The 27,896-nt window shown below is 41.9% G+C and overlaps 1 protein-coding gene across 4 annotated transcripts in view; it reads left to right on the top strand.

Annotated features, from left to right (window-relative positions):
• The window catches only part of LOC123493066 (sodium/calcium exchanger 1-like), a 49,313-nt gene that overhangs the window by 16,870 nt on the left and 4,547 nt on the right, over window positions 1–27,896 (top strand). Inside the window, exons 2-8 of one of the 4 annotated variants that reach the window (XM_045226755.1) lie at window positions 4,603–6,452; window positions 19,798–19,904; window positions 22,402–22,422; window positions 22,846–22,863; window positions 22,970–22,984; window positions 24,748–24,816; window positions 25,663–25,790. In XM_045226755.1, coding sequence (XP_045082690.1) covers window positions 4,639–6,452; window positions 19,798–19,904; window positions 22,402–22,422; window positions 22,846–22,863; window positions 22,970–22,984; window positions 24,748–24,816; window positions 25,663–25,790 — 2,172 coding nt within the window. In that variant the 5' untranslated portion in view covers window positions 4,603–4,638. Of the gene's footprint in view, window positions 1–4,602; window positions 6,453–19,797; window positions 19,905–22,373; window positions 22,423–22,845; window positions 22,864–22,969; window positions 22,985–24,747; window positions 24,817–25,662; window positions 25,791–27,896 lie in introns of those variants that run through there. The other 3 variants (XM_045226757.1, XM_045226756.1, XM_045226758.1) reach the window with 3 other exon arrangements.

Below are 27,896 nucleotides of genomic sequence, written 5' to 3'. Positions count from 1 at the left end.
TGGAGATTACGAACAGGAAAAACTAGTCACCAGACAGGACCCGACTCAGACAGCCGGGATCGTTACAACAACAGTGCCGGACCGTAACAGCTGATGCTCCAGATACTCAACTAGTCTCAAGAAGGACAGTTTTATTGCTTCTTTAAATCAGCAGAACAGTTTTCAGCTATACTAAGGGTTTTCTAATGATCAATTAGCCTTTTAAAATGATCAACTTGGATTAGCAAACACAACGTGCCATTGGAACACAGGACTGATGGTTGCTGATAATGGGCCTCTGTACGCCTATGTAGATATTCCATTAAAAATCAGCTGTTTCCAGCTACAATAGCCATTTACAACATTAACAATGTCTACACTGTATTTCTGATTAATTTGATGTTATTTTAATGGACAAAAAAATTGCTTTTCTTTCGAAATCAAGAACATTTCTAAGTGACCCCAAACTTTTGAACGGTAGTGTAACTCCTAGAGATGTGCATATTTCCCTTTCAAGACAATTCAATACGTATCTAGATATATGAGCTTCGAAATGATACAAGATTGATACATTTTAGTTTGAAATGATTCGGTGCGATTCGGTTTGATTAGAGGAATAATGCAAATGTCTTGCCACCCAAAGGTTGCGTGTTCAAATTCCATCATGGACAACTTTAGCATTTTAGCTAATTTGCTACTTTGCAACTACTTAGCATGCTAGCTAACTATTCCCCTAACCCTAACCTTAACCTAATTCCTAGGCTCTGATACGATACAGGAACAAAACGTTTTAGTTTGAAACGATTCAGTGCGATTTGGTTTGATGAGAGGAACGAATTGATGCGATTCGGTTTGATGCGATACGATTCGATGCACTAACATTTGTTGCATAAACACATTCATTTTCCATTCTAAATTAAAATCTGCGGTTCATGAGCTGGGCCTCTCTGAGCTGGATCTGTCTAAACTGACTTCTGTGTATGTGTGTGTGTGTGTGTGTGTGTGTGTGTGTGTGTGTGTGTGTGTGTGTGTGTGTGTGTGTGTGTGTGTGTGTGTGTGTGTGTGTGTGTGTGTGTGTGTGTGTGTGTGTCTATGGTGTATGTAGGCACCTAAGCTGAGCCATAAAGGAAACTAGGCATCTACCACCCCACTATCAGTAAGGGGGGGCAATGTTAGCTTTTGATCTGAAATCTTCATCACCCACTAATTAATTTGTCATTTTTGCAGATTGAAAGTGTTAAGAGCTAGTAATGTATCAATATTTATCTTTAAAAATGAGCTATGCCATAGTCAATGAATATATAGCACAACTTTGGATTTCACCCAATCTCATAATCGAATGGCGTAGACCGTTTGGAAGTTTTGAAGGAATAGGAGTGAGCTTCTCTTCTTCTCCTGCTTCTACCATGAAGTGCGGGTAGCAAAAGTGATTGCTGTCCTTGTTATGCAATTATCAAATTTCCCCTGTATATCTAAAAATGACCATATATACTGATTGTTTCAAGCAAAATGACCATGGTGAACAATGAGCAATGGAAATAAAATCTAATGTAAGCCTCGATCAGCATGTAGCCTACCTATAGCCAGATTAGAGAGTTGTGTCTCAGGTGGTAGCTTAGGCTGGTAAAACACAATTTTCAACAGTGCATTTGATAAAAATAACCTATTAAATTACATTGGTTGTCCCTCAACTAATAAAGCCTAATAATGCGCAAGCCATTTTACAAACATTTGAATGCTGAAGTTGACACACAGATGTGCCAGATCAGAAATAGGCCTACCTGGGATTGTTCAGCATGCAAAATGACTTGTAGATCAATGACTGTCAACATCATTACATGCTTAGTTTGACACTGAAGGAAAGGATGCAGTTGTCACAAAAACAATATTTTCAGAAGGTAGAAAGAAAGTAATTTGAGCAACCAAAAAAAGTGAACTGGTGATTTATAATGTTTGAATTGATTTTCTGACTGATGCATGCTACATTTGGATCGGTTTGGGGTCCCGCAGACCAATGCACTCATATCTTAAAACATTTGTACCGGGGACCGAAGCTTATTGGTGAATCGTTACAGCCGTAACCTTAACGTTAACCCTAACCCTAACCTTAACCTTAACCCCTAACCCCTAGCCTAGCTATCTTTAGTGTTAGCCACCTAGGTAACGTTAGCCACAACAAATTTGTAACATATCATACGAATTGTAATTCGTAAAGTATCATATGAAATGGATGATGGGACATCCATAAATGAATACATACCTTACCAAATGTAACATATCATACTAATTTGGTGTCTCGTATTTTAGTTTACTATGTTACGTCTACCTCTGAGTCCAGGTTGCATATGAGCTTCTCTGTGAACATTCAGGTGAAATAAATAGCTTGGGATCAGAAACATTAGGCCTGTATCCTGTCAAACATAACAATATCGCAGTTGGATTTAAATATTTTTTGTATAAAGGATAAACAAATTTAAACATAGCATTATGGCTAAACAAAATGGAGCATATCTAGGTTTGCAGTAGGCCTAGGTTGCATTAACCTCCAATACCCCCTGTATATTAATATTGTCCCAATAATGTAGGTTCCACAAGTGAGTGCTTCTAAAATACACGAGATTAAGATACTGTACTGACTTGTTCAAACATGATTCGATCGAATGAAACTATTCCTAAAAAAAATTGTTAGAATAAATGCAAATCACATAATATATGGAAATGAATTCCAACATCGCTTTGCATCAGTGTCATAAAAACATTATCGCATCACTTGAGAGATGAGAGCATAGACTTTAAAACCAGGATGAGAGATGAGAGAGAGGGGGACAGAGCAAGCAAGTGAGTGAGAGAGAGCAGTCCAGAGGAAGCGCGCGCTGAGAGCCCATGATCGTCTCTAGTCCGCTGTACTGTGGCAGAACATTTAGATTTTTCTGAATGAAGTCTACCTATACGACAACTCAACTCAAGATTTATTGACGATGGTGCAACTTACATTATTGTTTTATGAAGGGTTGAAAATTGGACTTCTGTATCCTTTCTGCAGCCTCAAATGATTTTTCAGTAGCCTATAAATTCCGTTCTCCAGTACGTGGATTAAAACGGTAGGCTAGCAATTTGGGCAACTACTGTCACTTGAAATGTTACTCATTTTTGTAGGCTACTTTATCGGCTAGTTGGCTTTAAATCCTACCTGTAAAGAACATGTGCATGGATGTAAATTGCGGACTAGATTGCTGTCAGCTGTCGTTTGTTTTCTGATACTGTATCTTTGTGATTTCATAGGGGCTCTAAGCAAGATTTGGTTGGGGGGGACCCACTTCGGGTGAAGAGAACATTTTTAGTTTTGAAGTTAATTTCCTGCAATTCTACACATTTTGTCATGGGGTGAAGAGAACATGTTGCAGTTTTAAAGCAAGTTTTCTGCAATTCTACACATTTTACCATGGGGCGAAGAGAAAACTTTGCAGTTTTACAGCAAATGTCCTGCAATTCTACACATTTTGTAATGACTTATGCAATGTTATCTGAGGGAGAATGACTAACTAAATCAATGTGGCCCCCCTGGAGGTCAGGGCCCCTGGGCACGTGGCCTATGTGCCCGGTCAGGATTTGGCTATGATTACTATAAGTTTAGATGGCTGGCTAGACTAACTGCCAATCTAAAAATGTGTTGCTGACATGGCTAATTGAGTGACTGTCATTGCACCTGGTGTATTCTACTATTCTTACTCTCAATAGTAAGTTGAGACCCCAAGTAACCCATTTTTTAAAATAATATGTCAATCAAAACTAGACGTTGAACGGGTTTGAATCCCCAAGCCGACTAGGTGAAACATCTGTTGATGTCCCCTTGAGTAAGCCACTTAACCCTAATTTCTCCTGTAAATTGCTCTGGATAAGAGCGTCCGCTAAATGACTAAAATGTAATGTAATATAATGAACTGTCGTCTGTGCCCAATGGGTTATGCCTGGAACCGGCCCCCGACTATCTCGTAGGCTAAATGCACAAATTATTGTCCTAAAGCGAAGTAGGTGACATTATTGCATGAAATCGAAGTTGCAAAGTGTATTTTACTGCAACATATTTTTCAAGTATTGTAGTTTTTCATGACAGTATGTCTAGAGGACATAGTAAAGATTGTATAGAGAAATGTAATCATTGGTGCCATTTTGCCATCTAAACCAGTTATTCAAATGATACAATGAAGGCGATCACTCTCTAAGACACACACACAATCAGAGAGAGAGAGAAGTGTGTGGTACACTTGTGTGGTTGTCTGGTTAAACCAGTGTTATTTTCTAGAAATTATTTAGGACGTTTCCCAGACCAGGTTTGACAGGTCCCCCCTCCTAACCTGGCAGTCCAGAGGACACCTGAAGCGCCCCCACATCTGACAAAAGAGCCCCTTCCTACAATAATTTTGCTTCAATTGGCTTCAATATTGAATGTGTGATGTGTGCATTGGAGGCGGCTCTTGGGGGTGTTGCTTCATATCTACTGTAACTTAGGGAAACACTGGAGTTAGAAAAATTAATATTTCTCTTTTAGACATTTGTCATTTCTCAAATTTTTACAGTTTTTGGTAGTTCTGTTCTCATCGATCCCTTTTATTTTTTGCATAGGTGAAAGGAAGAGTTGGAGAACACCTCGTCAGAATCATGGGACAAACTGGGACATCATCTTTCCTCTTCAGTACTCTTCAACTCACAGTGTTGTTGGCAGTTTTTTCATCTGAAATTAAATTTGTTACAGCAGGGAATTCAGACCCAAGCCTCGGAACAAACTCTTCCATTGGCAACCAAACTAACAAGAAATGTGATTCAGTGGGGACTGAATGCCAAGAGGGTGTCATTCTGCCCATATGGTTACCAGAGAACCCATCCTTTGGTGATAAACTGGCAAGAGCCACAGTTTACTTTGTGGCCTTGTTTTACATGTTCCTGGGGGTCTCTATCATTGCGGATCGCTTCATGGCATCCATCGAGGTAATTACATCACAAGAGAAGGAGATCACCATCAAGAAACCAAATGGCGAAAAAGTGACAACCACCGTGCGTATATGGAACGAGACAGTGTCCAACCTGACCCTTATGGCCCTGGGTTCCTCCGCCCCGGAAATCCTACTGTCCGTCGTTGAGGTGTGCGGTCACAACTTTAACGCAGGTGATCTGGGCCCGAACACCATCGTTGGCAGTGCTGCCTTCAACATGTTCGTTATCATTGGATTCTGCGTTTCTGTCATTCCCGATGGAGAGCACCGGAAAGTCAAACATTTGAGGGTATTCTTTGTTACCGCCACCTGGAGTATATTTGCATACACCTGGCTTTATCTCATCTTGGCTGTTATCTCCCCCGGCATCGTACAGGTGTGGGAGGGCCTTGTCACACTGTTCTTCTTCCCCTTGTGTGTGGGGATGGCTTACGTCGCAGATCGCAGACTTCTTGTCTATAAGTACATGTACAAGCGCTACCGCGCAGGGAAGCGAAGAGGGGTGATCATTGAGACGGAAGGGGAGGCGCAATTTCCTTCAAAGATGGACATTGAAATGGACGGGAAAATGCTCAACTCAGAGGGCTTCATGGACGGAGCGATGGGTTTCGATGAGAAGGACCTGGATGAGGAGGAGGCCAGGAGGGAAATGACCCGGATCCTGAAGGAACTTAAGCAGAAGCATCCAGAGAAGGAGACGGAGCAGCTGATAGAACTGGCCAACTACCAGGTATTAACACAGCAGCAAAAGAGTCGCGCCTTCTACCGATGCCAGGCTACCAGGATCATGACGGGAGCAGGGAACGTTCTGAAGAAGCATGCAGCAGACCAAGCCAGGAAAGCCATTGGTGCGTACGAGATCCGCTCCGATGTTTCGGAGAATGACTTTTCGTCAAAGATCTTCTTTGACCCCGGTACATACCAGTGCTTGGAGAATTGCGGTACAGTGGCCTTGAATGTCGTACGCCTTGGTGGGGACTTAACTAACACTGTTTCAGTGGAATACCGTACCGAAGATGGCACAGCCAATGCTGGCTCGGACTACCAGTTCACTGAGGGCATTGTGGTGTTCAAACCTGGTGAGACTGAGAAGGAGATCCGGATAGACATCATTGATGATGACATCTTTGAGGAGGATGAGCATTTTCTGGTCCACCTTAGCAACGTGAAGGTCATATCGGAGGGCACTGGCTACGGACAACCAAGTGCTAATCACGTGGACACTTTGGCGGGCCTTGGCCTACCCTGCTCAGCCACCGTGACTATCTTTGACGATGACCATGCCGGGATCTTCACTTTCGAAGAACCGGTAATGACCGTGAGCGAGAGTATCGGCATGATGGAAGTGAAGGTTCTTCGTACCTCAGGAGCACGGGGACTAGTGGTCGTACCCTACAAGACCATGGAGGGTACAGCAAAAGGAGGGGGAGAAGACTTTGAAGATACGCACGGAGTGCTGGAGTTCCAGAACGATGAGATCTTGTAAGTTACATACTTGCTTTTAACGTTGTCATGTTTGTATTGTTGTCATGTAAATGAGGTGTAGCCTACAGCACATTGAAGATCAATTTGGAAACTGTTATGTCTTAGTTATGTCAATGTCCTTGTTTCTAGTTTGTCCCACAGAAGCGACTTTCTGTCTCAAAAGGAAAATAGCTTTATTGTTATCGCCTAGCACTAAGAGACTTCCCACTGGGCACAGACGTCAGTTCAACTAAAATGTTTTATTTACACTTGGTTTAGCGGTCAACTAATGTGAATTCAATGTGAAATCAACAAAAAATATCATCATATCATTGGATTTGGGTTAAAAGTTGAGTGAAAAAAAGACGAAATTCCCATACGTTGATGACTTTTTGCAAATCCAATCAGTTTTCCACATTGATTCAACGTCATCACTTTTTTGTTGTTTATGACGTGGAAACAACGTTGATTCAACCAGTTTTTGCCCAGTGGGTTGTACTTGTATGGCCCAATGACCTCATCATTACATTCCATTTATGTAAGTGTCTCTGGGGTTCAAGAAGGAATCCTGTCTTAAGTTCCTATCTTTCCACTGTACTTCATCCTTTCTGCTTCACTGTTCTTTTTCTCTCATCTTTGCCCTCACTGCCCCTCTTGTTTTATCCATTCATGTGAGCATTCAATTGACTGCCTGACTAGCCCCTGTCTACAAATCTACCAATTAGTGTTTTGCATACCATATGTAGAGATACTGTGGACTGTGAGAGTATTGCAGAACTGTCTTGAATGATTTAATTTCAGTTAAATGGGTTTTTCTGCAATTTCTCCTCCACTTTTCGCTCAACACCAGTTGAATCTTTTATGACTTGAAGTGCTTCAGCATAGAACATACTGTACAATACTGTACAATTGAGAGTATTCAAGTGTACCAAATAATGTGGTGTATCTCACTGAAGATGGGACTTGATGACTCACTGGGCTGGACAAAAGAGAGAAAACACATCAAGAAATGATCATTGTGATGCTTAATGATAATGAGACATTAGCATGTGGCATGAATAGATTAGGTATGGAATATGTTGAATCCAAGAGGCAGCAGCTGTTCTTTGGCTGATCATTTTGTGTATGTAAAAACACTGGAATACCTTCCTGATAAAGATAAAAAATATCAATATAACAGGTGTATCAAAATATGTAATGGACTCTAATCAGTTATCGGCAAAAAGTTACTATTTATGAAGATCTCCCCAAAATGACTAAACTAATTTTAGTATGTTATAGGTTCCAGAGAGCTACGAGCAGAGAAAGGAGTTATGAACATGAGACTGTAGGACTCCTACTTGTTCACTCCACATGTAGTTTACATACTAGCTAAAATACTTTTGATCTTGAATTGGTAAGTCTGCAGTCTATCCTGTTTATTTAAACTCAAAACAAACTCCTCATTCATAAGACATTGCGTGTAAGCTAAGCAGTTGTAATATTGAAGTGTGAAAATGCAGCTGCAATCGATACAGATTTTCCATATCAGTGTGTCCATCATTTATAGGAAATTGAATGTGAGTAAGGCCTTTTTGCCTTTTTCAATGGGGAATCCAGCGACACTTTTCTCACTCCCCTCTTCGAACTGGAACTCCCCTAAATGATATACTGGTATAGTCAGGTATACATACCTAAAATAGCAGTTGGGCCAGACATTTTCCATTAATTGTGGGGTGGGGGATATAATGACAACAAATGTATTCCATAGAGGATAAACATTGCCAGTTTGAGGACAGCACCAACATGTTGAAATGGAAAAGGCCCTTTGCTTGTTTTAAGACGTCCACACATTTATACAGAGGCAAACGGATTGCTTTGAAGTGAGCAATGTAAATCGGCTCAGCAAGCTTTGCATAGTGAAGCAGTACCATATATAGACAAGGCACCAGCCTCTGTTGGGAAGTCAGTTCTTAAGTTTTCATTTGGAAAATTTATTAGCGTTGGCATTGACACATTTGAGAAGATGCAGTTGCAAGTTATTTCCAAACCTATTTGAAGATGCATGCAATGTCCATTGCAATGTAAACATTGATTTATGTTTCTGCACAAATCATTCACTTATGCTACAGACAGAATATGACTGATGGTAATTCCATTTGTCACTGAAGCAAGAGAACTGGTTACTCTCAACCCTGCTGGATCCTGTATCCAGATAAGGGGGGTTGAATAGTCAAAGACGATCTAGTCGTATCGTTACAAGAAGTTACACGGTCAGGGCCATGTTCTTTTGTTTTGCTGGTAGGAACAAGTGTTAGTGGTTGTGATGATATTGGGAGACATGAATGTGTATTAAGGGCTTAGCTCCTGACTGAGCCAGTGTAGGTTTGAAAGAATTAGCACCAGGTACTCCGTCAAGGGCCTTTCAGCCACCTTTGAAATATCAAACTAACAATGTTCTACAAAGTGACATTTCTACTGGATATTTTCTCCATTAATGGGGTTTGGTCCACTGTACTTAACTATACTGAACAATAACTGTGCTGTAAATGTAAAAACTACATCATTTTACATCACAATTTATTTCAGCCAGAACGTGTCCTTTGTGTCCTACTGTCCTTATCAGACAAGATCATATCTGCTGCCCTCAACCGTAGAGAATGATGGTCCAACCATGCCTTTTTTTATTTTGACAAGACCCTGGTACTATAGATATTATTAACTTCCCTGCCTACATGTAGTGAAATGAATGGCTTTGCTTTGACTATACACATTGACAAGCATGAAACTTGACAGAGGGTTACTTTGGGCTTTAGGAGGAGGTACTATTTCAAAAAACGAATTAAATCGTTTTTTTGCCTATGCTAATTTTGCCCTCTCGTCTCTGGCCTGCTCTCGCATGAGGACAGACCTCGTGCTCCTCTATCCTTATAAGCTCAGCAGACCACTGTCATGATCCAGGGCTAGCGTAGCTGACCGCGCGGCCCAGTGGCGGCTCTGGCCTGTGGATCACATGGCTGGGGGAGTGACGCCTTCCCTTGGGCTGCATGACAGCGGGGCTGTCACCACCGCTTCATCAGACGAGCAACAGACAGAGGCAAGAGACCAAGGCACTTTGGACCATAGAGGAGCAAGAAGAGCAAGGGTTCAAATCCTGATTGAAATCTTTCAAATGACTTCAAGCTATGCTTGATTGAGCTTGCCTGGTGCAGGCTCAAGCAAATGCTTAAAGTATTTGAACGATATAAAATACTATGCGAACCCAGGCCTGGGAGGAAGAGGGAGGAGGACACACAAAAACTCCCCAACTCCACTGACTCAACCTCTGTCTATATACGCCTGATATGATTTCCCTTGCAGCCTTTGGATGTTTTTGAGGGGGTTGGTCAGTGCAGTGCCTATGTCCCAATTTTTGGGGAGCTAAACGCTTCAGGGGTGATGGACATATTTGTGTTTTTTTTTTCTGCAGACGAAGGAGGCCCCCTGCTGCCTGAAATGTTTGTCAGGCTTTCTCGACATGGCTGAAACAATGTTTGTCAGGCCTCTAATTGGCTGAGATACAGAGACTGGGAGCAGATGATGGCAGACGTGTTACACTCTAAAAAGAAAAGGTTATTCAAATTGAAACTGTGGGAGAACCCCTTTTAATGGATCCTCGAATAACCTTTTGGGGTTAATTTTTTAGCCTACATATTCTTACTTCTTTGTTGATTGATATCCATTGAATTGTATCCATTTTCTGTTTTAGAAAGATTTGCACAAATATGAAAAGATAGATGGTATCATCATAAAACAATATCAATTTAGATCATACAAGGACAAACCTTACCTTAAATTGAGATCTTTAAATTGTATCAGTTACAGTGAGGGAAAAAAGTATTTGATCCCCTGCTGATTTTGTACGTTTGCCCACTGAAAAATCTGTCAATATGCCCTTGAGCAAGGCACTTAACCCTAATTGCTTGAGGGTCACCGTTGATAATGGCAGACCCTGGCCATGACCCCACTTTCGGAGGGGTTACTCAGCTGGAGTTGGGATATGCCATTTTTTTATTTTACCATTATTTTACCAGGTAAAAAAACACATTTCCAATTCATACATGCTTATTACATGTGTGAAATAGGACAAATAAGCACCCACCAAATTATTATTATTATTATTTAATAAGCCTCCCTCACTTTATGAGCTGTCTTCTTACTTACCGCAGTCTTCAGGTTCACAAAAACTGCGAATGATTTCAAGACCACTGGCATAATGCTCTTATAGCAGGGCCAGAAATAGAACATTAATGTGAGGGGGAAAAACGAATTATATTCATGGTAGGGAAGGCAACGTATTGGTCTGCCTGCTCCTTAGGCACCAAAAGAAAATTACTCTTGACAGAGTCCAATGAGAGACAGACTATAGCCTACTTTCTGCATGGAAGTATGATGTACTACTGTATGTGGTTGAAAGGTTATAATTGAGTAGGTCACAAAGGGGTTGGTTAATAGAGTTTTTACATTGGGGAGTTTTCCTCCTCCGTTATAGTGACTGATAGAGTGGAGTCGCTGAGTCGGTCATTGTACAGTATTCTCCTCTAGTTAATCACAGATACTGCCAGTCCAGTTGGAGGGCTTGAATTAAAAGGCTAAGCTTATGTGTATGGGGACTGCCTCTGTGTTATCAAGTCTCGCTCTCAGTCTCCTTTTGTGTGGCTGGGTCTGAAGAATAGAGGGTAATGCCTGTTACTGGTTGGTGTTAAGTCTTTCCCTGTTAGAATTCTCCATAACAGGGTCTGATAACCCGGGAAGGCCCAAATACACTGAAAGCAGAGCCAGGTAAAACCAGGGTTCCTAGTCTGGTGTATGTGGCTCTTTGGAGATGTTCCTCTGTCACCTCTTGGTGTGTCCCATTAGTTAAAGTCAGACATTTGGGTCTGGTCAACTCGTTAGCTTTGCTAAGCTATCCTTTAGCACTCAATGTGTCTTTCCTTTGCTTTACTCAACTAGAATAATTTCTTTAGCTCTTTCCACTCACAGCCCCTGTCATCTCGTATACGGGTTGAAAATGGCAGATTATGTCATTGATAAGCACCTTAATTGGAACGCAGTGGCTGTACAGTAACATGCTATACATGACGTCAGAGCTCTGGCTCTGCGCTTCAAAGCGCTGTATGGGTTTTGACTGACAGCCGTTATAAACTTGAGCACCGCACGCAACAAGAAGATGCCCCCATCCCTCCCACTAATTGGGCTACTTTTGCACATTTGTTGTTGTCTGAGTGATGGAAATGCTGTAAATCGAGAGGAGTCGATGTCTTCTGAAAGATGTTGAGTATTATAATAAATGCCGCTTTGATGTCATACAAGAAAACCACACACCCATGAGTCCAAAAGTACTTCACATTTCCATATTTGAAAACTCATGTCATTTACAGTATCAACGTTTATGATCGCTATGTTTGATCCAAAGTTACAAGATGACATGCGTTATACCCTGGGTTGTCCTGAACAAAATGAGCTTATGTTTGTCGTTTTGTGAAGAAAATTTGCCGCATATCACGCACTTGAATGCACTCATGACTCTTGTCTGAAGTGCCTTCTGAAAGCCTAACACTGTAAGATATTATTGTTGGCAATAGAATAAGCTTTCAAATTATGCCCACCTGACCCAGATTGCAATTTATAATGGAACGTTTTTGGATTGTGTAAACAGCAACAGCAATTATGTGATGGTGGGGACGCAGGGCTGTGTTCCAAACAAAAAACTACAAGTGTGCTTGCTTCAGTTCCTCAATGGTAAAGCTAGGAAAGCTCAAAAAAGCACCTTATAGTTGAAGGCTCTTTCCTTGAGTCATAAAAGTGCATTGAAATTACTTAGGAACTGTGCACAGTTTGGAGAGGTTTGTGGCCACTTGGAGACGCCAGTTAGACCTCTCACTCAAACCCTTGTAATCGTTTTTTCTTATCTTGTACCAATCTAACATTTCAGTAAATATTCTTACTATGTTACTGAATGTGTCCAGACTATTTTCAGATTTTGTTATTGACAAATGCTGTGAAAAGTACAGTAAATGTAAAATGCACATAAAATCAACAGTGTAATGTTTGGATTCAGTCTTGTGTCCTCACCTTTGGTCTGATTATTTCCCCATAATCTTCAGTGTTTTCTTTCAGTTGCTACCATTGTCATGCATATGCTTTTGTTAGAAACATTTACATTTGGCCCTATCCAAATAGGCCAATTTCCACGAGTGTAAGGGGTTAAACCATTCATTTTAATTCAACTCTGGTCACAGTAAAGCCTACTCTGAACTTGAGTCTTTCGCAAATGGGACATTAAAGTATAACTATCTGGGGCTGTCTTTCACTGAAAATGCAATTGTCAAGGAAGGTAACTACCGTTGACAAGGTCACTGGTGATGACATGTAGTGGCAGTGTGACTGTTGACACTGCCTATTTAGTGGGATTATGGAAGTGCTGAGGACTGGAGAGGTGCTGGCTCGCAGCTGGTGGTTGGCCCTGAGTCAAACAGCATCGGCTGATTTGACTCAGTTGGAGGGCTGGCTCATAGGGATTGGATTGACACAGGGCTAAGAAGCCAGAGGAACATTCTCTCTCCTCTCCTTGTCCCCATGTCCTCTCTCTCTCACTCTTTTTTTTCTCTCTCCCACTCTCTCTGTTGTTCGCTTCTCCTCTCCCCTTTATGTCCTCTCTGCCCCCCTCTCTCTCTCTCTCTCTCTCTCTCTCTCTCTCTCCCTCTCTTACTGTCATTGCCATTCAGTCGTTCTGTCATGACTCATCCACTGTCTGTCAATCTCTCTCTCTCTGTGTCTCTCAGTTAAACTGCTTGTACACTTGGCTTCTGTAAAAGTTACATCCAGAGCTTGCCTTTGACAAAGCTGTGAGGAAGCCGGCACATGTAATCCTGCTCAGAGCCAACACAGTAGAAATATCCCCTCCTTTAACAAACCGACTGCTCAGCAGAGTTATTGGCCTCCAACTTTTATTTTGTTGCGCAGCCTTAAAAAAAAAAAAAGCCAATTCAAAAGCCAATTGAAATGTGGAGACAGTCCAATCCCCAGTTTCCCATGCTTGTGGGAGTAACAATGGCTCGCTAGGGTGGTCTCTCTGTTGACTTTTGCAGATTAGAGCCACTGAATAGGTTTAGTAACCCCTGTATACCGTTTTTACCAGGTGGCCATCTGAATTTGTCAAAAGAGTATTAGTTTGCAGCCTGTAGGAGCAATCCAAAAATAGAACACTCTTTTCTTTCGCTCTTTTGATCAGGAAACCTGCTACAGTATTATGTTGTAATAGGCCATCAATCCAAACAAGGAACTTCTTAATCTTTCTTTTAAAACTATTATTTGTTGGCTGGGGGCTCGGGTATGAGCAGTGAAAGACTATCAAACATACATCATCTGCTGCCTGTCCTTTCTTTTTATTTAATCCAGGGGTGTCAAACATACGGCCCGCGAGAGGGTCCAATCTGGCCCGCGGGCAATGTTCCCTAAAAAAAAAGTAGTCACTGAGCAAATTTCAGGTCTGCTGAACACAAACTTGAACGTTGTGAAAATTCTGTGCAACTTCCAGCGTGCGTTTACTGTGAACACTGAGGCTGTACCTGCTTTAAGTTACAGTTTCAGACAGTGGTCAAGTAGGATACTGTGGCTATTTGATCATAATGTAGGCCTATCAAAAACAATGGATAAAATGCATTCATAACATTTTAACATGGAAATAGCTGTTCCATCATTCAGCCTACAGTAGCAGCCAATGTGTGGTGTTCAATGTAGGCCTACATACCATGAATTTTGGAAAAAACATGCAAGGCTTGACATTAACCTGTTTATCCACTTGTCCTTCAGACAAGGACGTGACTGCAAATGTTGTTGTGTTGTTTGATTCAAGAAACCACTTTACAAAATAAAATGCATTATTGTTCCTATACCATTATTACAGAGAATCAGACAAATTATGCTACCCTCTGCCTATTGGCTACTTAGCTTATTCAAGCCTGTCTCAAAATACAACACTGCCCCTTTCACTCAAAAACAAAAGCTCTTTACCGGACTCGCTTTTCAAAGATGTCTAGAAATGTACATGTTTTGTGCTCTTGTAGGAAGCAATCACGGAGGATGGGGGATCATTGCCCGCTGTTGGTTTGAAAATTGAGGGGGGACAAACTCAATATACTTTCAAATGACTAAAACCTAATCGAAACTGTGTGGAAATGATAATTGACCTATATTCATACAGTTTCTTGACTGTCCAAGTCGCTAATAATCACTAGACAGTCAGAAAGCAGAGAAAATTCCCAAAACTATGGAATTCTGACAGCAAGGAAACATAACCTATTTTCAGTGCGGCCCTCCGGACCTTGTTGAAGATCGAATGCGGCCCCTAGGGCAAAATGAGTTTGACACCCATGGTTTATTCCATGACACCCAGGGCTGCCTCAGAGGGTGAATAGGAGGTGTCACAAGAGGAAGTGACTGACTCCCTGTTATGTCACCCAAGGGCCCAGCAGGACTCTTGCTATTTCCTTTCACCAGCAACTCCTTCACCTCTGTGACACTAAGAGGCAGTTAATCAATAATTCATGTTAACCTTAGTCAATCACATGAACATCAGCTTAATGACGCTATAAAAAGGTCCCCTGTCACTTAGTAGTTGACTTTGAGTAATGGGCAATTCCAGCGTGATGGAAGTGACATTTCCACGCAAAATCACAAATAAAATGACTCACAGAATGGACAAACAAAACATTAATTAAACTGTTGCATGCTCAGGTTGACTATCCCACATAATTGCCCTAATTCTAATCAGTTTGGAGGTTCCGATTAGTTTGAAATAGTTTGTGGTTTGTCAATCCCTCTCTAGCCTCCACCTAATGAGGTTTTGAAAAAGTTATCAAAGTATTATATTATTACTGAAAATTCACCCATACTGTATTAACACTGTGTAACATTAGCTTTCAGTCGACACGTAGCCTCTAACCCAAACACCATGTAATGTTACGAACAATATAAGAGGAAGACCCTCATACCTCCAATATGCCTATGAGAATATACCCTCAAAACACTGTGGAACCCACTTATACCAGCCTGGTCTCATAGACTAGACGTAACATAGTAGACATAAATCCAAGACGCTCAAATTAGTTTATGTTATGTTTGGGATGGTTACATAAGACAGATGTTTACTTACTAGGGTGGTTGGTCGAGGTGGATGGTAGTCCTGTGTAGCTCAGTTGGTAGAGCATGGTGCTTGCAACACCAGGGTTGTGGGTTCGATTCCAATGGGGGACCAGTATGAAAATGTATGCACTCACTACTGTAAGTATCTCTGGATAAGAGTGTCTGCTAAATGACTGATGGGTTGGCATTACATGTTGGCATCCCTCTCCTCGCCCCTACCTGGGCTTGAACCAGGGACCCTCTGCACACATCGACAACAGTCACCCTCGAAGCGCCGTTACCCGTCGCGGCCCTTGCAGAGCAAGGGAAACAACTACTTCAAGGTCTCAGAGCGAGTGACGTCACCAATTGAAACGCTACTAGTGCGCACCGCTAACTAGCTAGCCATTTCACACCGGTTACACTCACCCCCCTTTTGACCTCCTCCTTTTCCGCAGCAACCAGTGATCCGGGTCAACAGCATCAATGTAACAGTGTTGCTTCCGTCCCTCTCCTCGCCCCTACCTGGGCTCGAACCAGGGACCCTCTGCACACATCGACAACAGTCACCCTCGAAGCACCTTTACCCGTCGCTCCACAAAAGCCGTGGCCCTTGTAGAGCATGGGAAACAACTACTTCAAGGTCTCAGAGCGAGTGACGTCACCAATTGAAACGCTACTAGTGCGCACCGCTAACTAGCTAGCCATTTCACACCGGTTACACTAGCAACCCAAAGGTTGTGAGTTTGAATCTCATCATGGACAATTTTAGCTTTTCAACTGTTTACTACTTTTAGTTAATCCTTCTCCTACCCTTAACCCTTTAAACTAACTCCTAAACTTAACCCAAACCTTAACCCTAACCCTAACCCCTAGCCTAGCAACATTAGCCACCTAGCCACTTGTACGTTTAGCAAATTTGTAACATATAATACAAATTGTAATTCTTAACATTTCATACGAAATGGGTGATGAACATCCACAAATTAATACTTACCATACGAAATGTAACATATCATACTAAATAGGAGTGTTTTGGAATTACGTACAGAATAATACGAAATGCTCTAAACCCAGGTTGACTACACAGCATGTGTTTATTTTCTATGGCAATTTTCCCTTCCAAAAGAAGGGAAAACTAAAAAGCAGCACTGTTTTATCAAGGGACAGTGTAATTCAACTCCAATAAATGACCCTGTTTATTGCGCTGTCTCTGAATATGTGTAAGCAATTGAAATCACACCAATGTTGACATTTGTGTTTATGCTAATGCTATTAGGACTCGCAATCAGTGTGTAGCCTACCTTTAATGGAGGAAATACACTGCTCAAAAAAATAAAGGGAACACTAAAATAACACATCCTAGATCTGAATGAATGAAATAATCTTATTAAATACTTTTTTCTTTACATAGTTGAATGTGCTGACAACAAAATCACACAATAATTATCAATGGAAATCAAATTTAGCAACCCATGGAGTCACCCTCAAAATTAAAGTGGAAAACCACATTACAGGCTAATCCAACTTTGATGTAATGTCCTTAAAACAAGTCAAAATGAGGCTCAGTAGTGTGTGTGGCCTCCAAGTGCCTGTATGACCTCCCTACAACGCCTGGGCATGCTCCTGATGAGGTGGCGGATGGTCTCCTGAGGGATCTCCTCCCAGACCTGGACTAAAGCATCCGCCAACTCCTGGACAGTCTGTGGTGCAACGTGGCATTGGTGGATGGAGCGAGACATGATGTCCCTGATGTGCTCAATTGGATTCAGGTCTGGGGAACGGGTGGGCCAGTCCATAGCATCAATGCCTTCCTCTTGCAGGAACTGCTGACACACTCCAGCCACATGAGGTCTAGCATTGTCTTGCATTAGGAGGAACCCAGGGCCAACCGCACCAGCATATGGTCTCACAAGGGGTCTGAGGATCTCATCTCGGTACCTAATGGCAGTCAGGCTACCTCTGGCGAGCACATGGAGGGCTGTGCGGCCCCCCAAAGAAATGCCACCCCACACCATGACTGACCCACCGCCAAACCGGTCATGCTGGAGGATGTTGCAGGCAGCAGAACGTTCTCCACGGCGTCTCCAGACTCTGTCACGTCTGTCACGTGCTCAGTGTGAACCTCCTTTCATCTGTGAAGAGCACAGGGCGCGAATTTGCCAATCTTGGTGTTCTCTGGCAAATGCCAAACGTCCTGCACGGTGTTGGGCTGTAAGCACAACCCCCACCTGTGGACGTCGGGCCCTCAGACCACCCTCATGGAGTCTGTTTCTGACCGTTTGAGCAGACACATGCACAATTGTGGCCTGCTGGAGGTCATTTTGCAGGGCTCTGGCAGTGCTCCTCCTGCTCCTCCTTGCACAAAGGCGGAGGTAGCAGTCCTGCTGCTGGGTTGTTGCCCTCCTACGTCCTCCTCCACGTCTCCTGATGTACTGGCCTGTCTCCTGGTAGCGCCTCCATGCTCTGGACACTACGCTGACAGACACAGCAAACCTTCTTGCCACAGCTCGCATTGATGTGCCATCCTGGATGAGCTGCACTACCTGAGCCACTTGTGTGGGTTGTAGACTCCGTCTCATGCTACCACTAGAGTGAAAGCACCGCCAGCATTCAAAAGTGACCAAATCATCAGCCAGGAAGCATAGGAACTGAGAAGTGGTCTGTGGTCACCACCTGCAAAACCAGTCCTTTATTGTGTGTGTCTTGCTAATTGCCTATAATTTCCACCTGTTGTCTATTCCATTTGCACAACAGCATGTGAAATTTATTGTCAATCAGTGTTGCTTCCTAAGTGGACAGTTTGATTTCACAGAAGTGTGATTGACTTGGAGTTACATTGTGTTGTTTAAGTGTTCCCTTTATTTTTTTGAGCAGTGTACATGTCAGACCGTGGAAATGTTCTGTTATTAGATGCAGTTATCTGCCAGATTTAAATGGTCCATCTTGTCAGGGGCAAAATGTGGCAAACACAGCAGCCTTGAAGTACCGTTCATCAACCATCCACACGGTAACATTATTCAAGGTGTGTCGCATGGATTTGCTGTTAATCTTCTTAGGGCAAAAATGTTTATACAAATCGTGGATTTTGTGAATAGTTCATCCCTAAAATTATCACAATCTGTTGTGATTATTTCCTGTTATTACAGAAGCTAGTTTCTGCATTATTCAACAGTAGCCATCAGCCAATGTCATCTCCTGTTTAGGTCCAAGCCAAGTAGAAATGCTCTTCTTTCAAAGCAGCCTACATCATTTTTTATCATTACTTGTATATTTTGTCCAAGAAGATTAGTAGTGTGGTGTATGAATACATTTTCAGACATGTTTGGCTAGCTGTTAGAGCTAGCCAAGTCTCTCACCTCCCTCTCACCTTACCCCTGGTCCCAGATCTGTTTGTGTTGTCTTGCCAACTCCTATTGTCATTGTCATGAGCTGGATATACAGCACAAACAGATCTGGGACCAGGCAATAATTTCCCCCTGGTTTAGTTTATAAACAATATTCAGGAGTGCGTCTTCAACCCATGGGTGCTCTGTTTTTTGTCTCGGAGAGTTGTTTTAGTCTCCATATTTGGGTAGCATCGCTGTTGAGAGGATCCTGGTCATTCTCAAACATGGGCCTGAGCCACAGTATAAGACTAGAACATAGACTGATAGACTCTCCAACTTACATTTGACCTGTTGTTGAGAAGAAAATGCAATAATATATATTGGAGGGAAAAAAGGTCCACCATGCCTGTCTGTACATAGGGCCTGTGGCCTATAAGAACACTAACAGTACAGAACCTGTACATTTTTCAAGTAAGGCCTCTTCCTTATTGGACAATCAATACAGCACTGCATAGTCACACTCTTGAAAATATTTCAGTCTTGTTATGAATTGTTGTGTCCCTCATTTGACTCAAATTACCTTCATTCAGAACCTAAATGTAGTGTTTTGATGAGGCGATATATGGGGGTGTTTTCATCTTTCCAGTACATTTTTGTATAAAAGACAGTGATTTCATTGTTTATAATTTATTGTTTCCCCCCACTGGAATCGCTTGATGTCACCCTACAACCCATCTTCCTTTTTAGTTTTTGTGCTGTCGCCTTTGTGTCGTTTGACGATGCATGGCTCGTCATTCTTCTTCCCTCATGTCCGCACTCTCCATTTGCTTTTTTCTATTTGCAACCTTGTTCTTTCTCTCTCTTTCTCTCTCTCTCTCTCTCTGTTTCAGCAAAACTATACAGATCAATATAATCGATGACGAGGAGTATGAGAAAAACAAGAACTTCTTCCTTGAGATGGGAGAGCCTCAGCTGCTGGAGATGAGTGAGAGGAAAGGTGGGGCGTTCCCTTCCCAGGCTTTGGTCCCAACCCTGTACCCCTTAACCCCGCCCCCATTCCATTCGCCGTGTATGGCGTCCCCTAATGGATCCATCCAGTATTACTTTGTGCTCGCTCAGACCAACTGTATTGGGTGTACATGGATAGAGGTCACATGTCCATCCTCCATGGAGCATTTTCCTAATCCTGGTCCAAGAGGACCCCTGTAATAGCCAGGTTTTCCTTCTCTCTGGATTCTCGATGAGTTCTTTTTGGTCTTTTTTCATTGTTACCTTTCATCCATATTTGGTCAGGTGTATATTTCTTGATTATGAATCCCAAGATTGATTGGAGCAAAAACCAGCATACACATTGGTCCTCCAGGACCAGCATTGATCCTAAAACTATTTTAGTCAGACCTAGACTACAGAGCACTTGTTCTGAGTAGTCCATTTTTTAATCTGTGACCTTTTATTGACCTCAGCACCTAGACAAAACAATATAAATGTTATGAGAGGTAAATGCCAGGACATAACAATATCAAATGCACAGACAAAACAATATTGATATTATGATTAAATTAGAGATGAAGATCAATGAAGACAGTTGAGGTGAAAAGCTTTCATCTTTAAACTCAAACTGAGATCATAGATGCTTCCAAACAAGAGTTCCAACTGTCCCTCCATGTATGCACCATGAGGTGGTACGAGTGTGCAACAGAGCTCGACTTCCCCCCCTACCCCTGAACCCCGACAAACTGTTCCATCTGTACGTCCATGGATGGCCCAGTGGATAGGTGGATATCGAAACCAGTCCAAATCCTTTTTGGTGTGTGTTTGTTTGTGAAACTTGCACAATCTTCCCTCCCCTTCCCCCTTCCCCCACCTCCCGCCCTCGTCCTTCACCTTTCCCTTTTTGTTTTGTACCTTGTCTTGTGTCCCCTTGCAGGAAGACCATAGCGGTTAGAATACTTGACCACGACGAATATGAAAGACAGGCCAGATTCTACATAGAGCTGCAGGAGCCCCATTGGAAAAGGCGATTGACAGGTGTGAGAGTAACTGAACAGAGTAGAAGATGGGCTCAAGCTTCTGACCTCCTCCTTCTCTTCTTCCTCCCACTCCTTCTTACTGCCGACTTTCCTGTTCTTTTTCTCACCCTCTTCTGCTCCCTCTCGTATTTTCTCTGCTGTCGCAAGGCTACCCTCTCCTCTGGTGTCTTGTATATCTACTGCCCCTGGTCAACACCGCTGTTCAATGGGGCGGGCTGAACAGGATTTGAGCAGAGTCAGTGAAGTTTAGTTCTGTCCTGTTAAGGAGTCCCATCCTATGAGACGTGCAGACCGATAATAGTTTTTGGTGGAACATTGAGTGGTAATGGTTGTATGCTCAAGAAGGTGCTGTAGAAATGTTTACCTCCACATTTTCTAGCCCTTAAGCTCTTGTGGTCTTCAGCCAAGCAAATGGTCTGAGTTTACCCTTTTCTAACCATCCCGCTTGGTACTAACTGTGTTCCACTGTTTCTGTTTGGGGTGTTGCTTGGATCACACACTCACAGTACTCAAGGACATTATGAGTTTTGCAGTATGCCTGTTGGACTCTAACTCCATACTGTAGGATTTTGGAAGAAATGCCATTAGATATATTTTGATTATTACATACATCTATATACGGTACCAATAAATATACTGAATCACCACTCTCAATGTACGGTAATTACTTTTTAACATATTATCATTGTGCTAATGAGAAAATGGTGTGTAGTGGTGGTTAATTTAACAGGCAATTTTTGCCATCACAGAGAAGTGATTGCAGTACATGTTTATTGTGCTGACATTTTTTTAATTTTTTTATGTAGACCTCCAAACTAAGCTATACCAGCACCTAGGGCTCTGTTTCCCAAAACCCTCGTAACGTTACATTTTCGAACATTAGGGACAGTGCATCGTTAAAACGCTCTTATGAGACTTTAGTTCCATCTCAGGAAACTGGGCCCAAAATAGTACACTGCAGGTTAATATTAGAACATCATTTTGACAAACATTTTGCTTTGATTTATTCAGTGTACGTTTAGGCATCAGTTGTCATTGTTTAAACTTTCATCCAGGAGAAACATTTAGCATGTAACAAATACCACAATGAAACCCACACTAATACCTTCTTTTTATTTCTGAATATGTTATATCTTTAAATACACACAGATACTGTGAATTAAAATGGTGCCCAATATACCTCTGAGATTTCATTGGCATTTAATGTGTAACATTTCGAGTCCTACAAGCCTGATTTGAAATTCAAAAAATTGCTAGACATGTCTAGTCTGTAGTGAACAACAACCTAACCACGAAATCTAGCCGTCATATATTATAACTAACCTGCCTGATAACTTTTTGCCACTGGCTTGTGTATATTCATTCCTCTGTTTCCCTTGTTACTTGTTTCCATTTCTCTTGTTTCTCATCTCTCGTTTCTCTCTGCTCAACTGTCCCTTGTCTCATCTGTTTCCATCCTATCAGCTGTGTTGCTTCAAGAAGTTGGTAAGCAGTCTACTTTCTCTCATTAGTCTGCTCTGGTGTGCTGTCACACTCTCTGTTTCCCTCGCTTCTGAAGTCACGTATTACTTCAAATGTCAATCATTGTCTGTTACTGTTGTAGTGAAGTGTCAAACATGCATACACTGGCAGTCACTGTGCATGGTTACCTTCTACGGAAGGTAAATTAATTTCCTAAATTATGTTCTCAGTTGCAAGAAAACGTGTAATTGTTCTTATTAAAGAGTGATTTAGAGTGAGTTGGAAGTAGGCCTATACAGTATTTTTATTACTAGAGTTTAATTATTATTTGCTGATCAAAATGTGTCATTAATCAATGATACTATTAAGATACATCATATAAATGAATATCCACTCACAACCAAAAGGCATGTTTTGATTTATTTTCTTTATTTTCTATGGTTTTAGGTGGATTCGTGAAGACAGGTATGGTATATTGCTATTGCAAAAAAAAGTAAATTATTTGGATTCAATGTATAAATTGATTGATTAATTGATAAATTAATGGGTCATTTTTTATTAATTTTAATAGACAAAAGGCTTTATGGTAAGAGAGGATTCAGTGTTGTAATTTATTGCTTTAAATCGTTGAAATTTAAAGCAAGTCAAATTCAAGTAACAAATGTGTCACCTTTGTGAGAATCGTGCATTCTCCTACCCACTACTAATGGCACAAGCCTTTCAGGCTATTCATTCACTGTTTAGTCTATCTTTGTAACTATATATATTTAGACATTCATAACAAACCAATATAATAGATTGATTATATTGAGAAAGCTTTGATAGACTTTAGTTGATTTGAGCATGGGATATTTTCAAATCAAATATACTCCAAAGACAGCACTGTGTACACTTGAATGGATATATTTTGTGTACTACAGTAGTACTACTATAGTCTTTTTTTGGGTGAATACTAGAAATGTAGTTTGTTTCGTTTGCACCTTGGTTTGTGGCACTTCCAGGCATTCAACGTGTAGGCCTATCCTATCACTGAATGAGACACACTTCACTACGTGTGAAGGAGTGTGAAAGATGACGAATGACCTCACTGTGTGTGTGTGACCTCACTGTGTGTTCGTGTAGGCGTGTACCAGTGGAGGCTTCTGAGGGGAGGACGGCTCATGATAATGGCTGGAATGGAGTCAATTGAGTTGTATTAACCACATGGAAACCTGGTCTTCGATGTGTTTGATACTATTCCATTGATCCATTCCAGCCACAATGAGCTGTCCTCCCCTCAGCAGCCTCCACTGGCGTGTCGAGACAAGTGTAATTTGCATGCCACCGGTGATCATGGAATGACTCAAGCCTAGACTGACCTCCAAACAGACGGCTTTTGCCCTCTGTCCACTTTGGCTCATATAGGACCACGCCCGTGATCAGACACTCACTGGTATCACTGAGCGCACTCTGTGGTCCTTTAACGGTTGGGTCGTGGTCCGTTAATGGTCGGGTCACACTATTCATCAGGGTTCAATCAAGTCTCTTGGGAATGCAATTTCCACCATCACTTTGTACTTACTCAACTGTATACAGGTAAATATAACAATGTAATGAAAGAAACTACCTAAATTCTGGTTCAAATAATTTTATGTCCCCAGGAACTTGAGTTGAATTACCCCTATTTTACAGGAAATAGACATTCATAAAGCTTACACACTTTAATCATGGCAATTCAGTTATTACAAATAATTCATAAATGGTTTATGAATGTGTTCTTGTTGTGTAAGGTGTGGCTAGTTGTATAGCCATATCACCTAACATGCCTGGCTGTATGTGCTATATCAGTGGTCACTCCGGTCCTAGAGAGCTACTGGGTGTGCAGGCATTTGTTCCAGCCCAACACTAACACACTTGATAGCACTTAGGCTACACACTTCATTCAGCTCTTCAGTCTGGGCCATGATTAGCTGAATCAGGTGTGTTAGTGTTGGGCAGGAACAAAACTCTGCACATTCAGTAGCTCTTCAGGCGGAGCGTTTGCCACCCAAATGCTATATAAAAAACAATCTATTCAATCAAACACAGTCACTGGTTTTCCCTGGATAACTTTAAAAACATGATTCCTCTAGAGCTGCAATATTAACAAAGCAAATGTACTCATATTCATGTACTCAACAAAGTAATGTTTACAGTGGGACCAAAGAATCTCAACAGCTTTTCAATTGAAACATGCGGTCCTTCACCATAATATTGTGAAATATATTGGATAGTGTTTTTAACTTATCCGGAAACCTTGGGACACAGGTTTTTTTGATCGAATGGGGTCTCTTTGTGCAATGAACTTTGAACTGTGAACTTGTCCCTCAGGCAGGGACGTCTACCGGAAAGTGCAGGGTAGGGATAACCCTGTCCCCACCACCATTATCAGCATTGCAGGTATACATCCTCCCTTCGTCCTCTCCATCCTCCCCTCACTTCTCTATCGTCTCGCTCTCTATCCCCCCTCTCTCTCTTACCATTCGTGCGCCACTGTGTGACTCATGAGTTCTCTGTCACGGCTGTCTCAATACTGCCTCCGGCTGGAAATCTCTGCGAAAATAACAGTCTGCTTTTTCATTTCCAGTGTCACTCTTTCTGAATGAACTCCCATTCTCTATCAGCTCAGTATGTCTCTGTTTCTGCTTCGGTGACTAGCGCTGGGCCAGTCAAATGGCTAGATTGTCACTGCAAAGCTAATAGTCAGTATCATACAGCTATTGCACATTTGCCTCTTCACACACCTTTGTGGCGTCTCCTGCTATCTATGTCCATAGGTCCTTTATGTAGCCTGTATATGCACACTTTTCTTAGTCCTCACTTTATCGTTACTCAATTAGCATAAACAGAGCACAAGAAGGTACACTTGCAACAGAAACCTGGACTCAAGTGACATTTTCACACTTATGAGCCTTGCTAAACTGATCCAAGCTGAACTGTAATGCTCTGGCCAGGTTATGCATTCACCACAGTAGCTGGAACTGTGCCAGAAAGGATTATGTGAAAATAAAATATCCAAGGCAGCATAGTACGGCACGGCTTAGCATAATATTTTGAAAAGTGTAAAGGTTTTCAAGAGGAGGTGTTGAGCAGTCAACAGCAACCTTGACCACTCACGGACACACATGAATGGCCTCTTATGGGTATCGTCCTTGTCATGGCCACTAACCACCCAAATGTGTTCTCTCTCCCTTTCTCTTTCTTTCTCCCTCTCTCTCTCTATCTTTCTCCCCCTCTCTCCCTCAGAGGAAGGGGACGAGGAGGCTCTCTCCAAGAAGGAGGAGGAGGAACGTCGCATCGCTGAGATGGGCCGGCCCACCTTGGGGGAGCACGTCAAACTGGAAGTGGTCATCGAGGAGTCGTATGAGTTCAAGGTACGAGGCAGCACTTCCGCTTTGGTCTGTTTCTGAAGCGCACTATTTTACAAGATTAATGACTACATTTCGGTTTCCTGGTTACTAAAATGTTCCCCTAATTTTAGTTTTTGTGACACAAAAATCATTGTATAGTGTAGAGAATCATTGCAATATCTAAAATGCTGTGAAATATATTTTGAATAACCCAAAATATTGTATTTTCAGCTGTTTGAAGCTGACGTACAAAACAGAAAATTAAAATAAGCAAAAACAAAACTTACAGAGGGGAAGCATAGCATACCGCACAAAGAACAGATTACCAGACTTGCTTTCAATGAGAATGACAGATCATTAACTCTAATTTCTATCTGAAATCTGCCGGGTCGCGCACAAACCTGCAAATTGTACCTTTAATAATAGTAAATCACAGCTTTGATAGGACCATAAAGCACCTAGTGGACCCTAAAACCATTCACTCTACCACTTGGAAAGGGAGTAAGACAACCAGCTGCACTTGAGATTGTATCTCCATTACTTCAGTCGTACCTCCCATGTCTTAAGTGGTATCTCCCATGTATTAAGTCAGCCCAGCTGGAGTCCTTTCAATGTTTAATTGCATCCGAACGCCAACTGTCACTGACATGGCCATCTGTCAATCCAAAAGTTCCATATTCCACGTGAAAGAGACAGTGATTAGGATGAACATTTCAGAATTTGAGCATTAAACATTTCTTTGCAGTTTGGGGTAGTTTTAAGGGTAGAAGTCGGGTATGTTTTGAGGTTGATATAGGAGTTGAGATATGGTTTGGTTCACAGTCTGGCCTGATAAATCAAACTGGTTTGTCTTTATTGTATTGTATAGACCCTTTTACATGTGCACTGCCAAGGTGTATTCATTGGGCATGTACAGTTGAAGTCGGAAGTTTACATACACGTTAGCTAAATACATTTAAACTCAGTTTTGTACAATTCCTGACATTTAATCCTAGTAACAATTCCCTGTCTTAGGTCAGTTAGGATCCCCACTTTATTTTAAGAATGTGAAATGTCAGAATAATAGTAGAGAGAATGATTTATTTCAGCTTTTTATTTATTTCATCACATTCCCAGTTGGTCAGAAGTTTACATACACTCAATTAGTATTTGGTAGCATTGCCTTTCAATTGTTTAACTCTGGTCAAACGTTTCGGGTAGCCTTCCACAAGCTTCCCACAATAAGTTGGGTGAATTTTGGCCCATTCCTCCTGACAGAGCTGGTGTAACTGAATCAGGTTTGTAGGCCTCCTTGCTCGCACACGCTTTTTCAGTTCTGCCCACAAATGTTCTATAGGATTGAGGTCAGGGCTTTGTGATGGCTACTCCAATACCTTGACTTTGTTGTCCAACTTTGGGAAGCTTGTGGAAGGCTATCCAAAACGTTTGACCAGAGTTAAACAATTGAAAGGCAATGCTACCAAATACTAATTGAGTGTAAGAACACCATCCCAACCGTGAAGCACGGGGGACACATTTGCGACCAAGCTTTAACTTCCTGACTGATGTCTTGAGATGTTGCTTCAATATATCCACATAATTTTCCTTCCTCATGATGCCATCTATTTTGTGAAGTGCACCAGTCCCTCCTGCAGCAAAGCACCCCCACAGCATGATGCTGCCACCCCCGTGCTTCACGGTTGGGATGGTGTTCTTCGGCTTGCAAGCAACCCCCTTTTTCCTCCAAACATAACGATGGTCATTATGGCCAAACAGTTCTATTTTTGTTTCACCAGACCAGAGGACATTTCTCCAAAAAGTACGATCTTTGTCCCCATGTGCAGTTGCAAACCGTAGTCTGGCTTTTTTATGACGGTTTTGGAGCAGTGGCTTCTTCCTTGCTGAGCGGCCTTTCAGGTTATGTCGATATAGGACTCGTTTTACTGTGGATATAGATACTTTTGTACTTGTTTCCTCCAGCATCTTCACAAGGTCCTTTGCTGTTGTTCTGGGATTGATTTTCACTTTTCGCACCAAAGTACGTTCATCTCTAGGAGACAGAACGTGTCTCCTTCCTGAGCGGTATGACGGCTGCGTGGTCCCATGGTGTTTATACTTGCGTACTATTGTTTGTACAGATGAACGTGGTAC

Source organism: Coregonus clupeaformis, chromosome 18, assembly GCF_020615455.1.
Source record: "Coregonus clupeaformis isolate EN_2021a chromosome 18, ASM2061545v1, whole genome shotgun sequence".
Classification (NCBI taxonomy): domain Eukaryota; kingdom Metazoa; phylum Chordata; class Actinopteri; order Salmoniformes; family Salmonidae; genus Coregonus; species Coregonus clupeaformis.
This window is presented reverse-complemented; position numbering and strand designations above follow the sequence as displayed.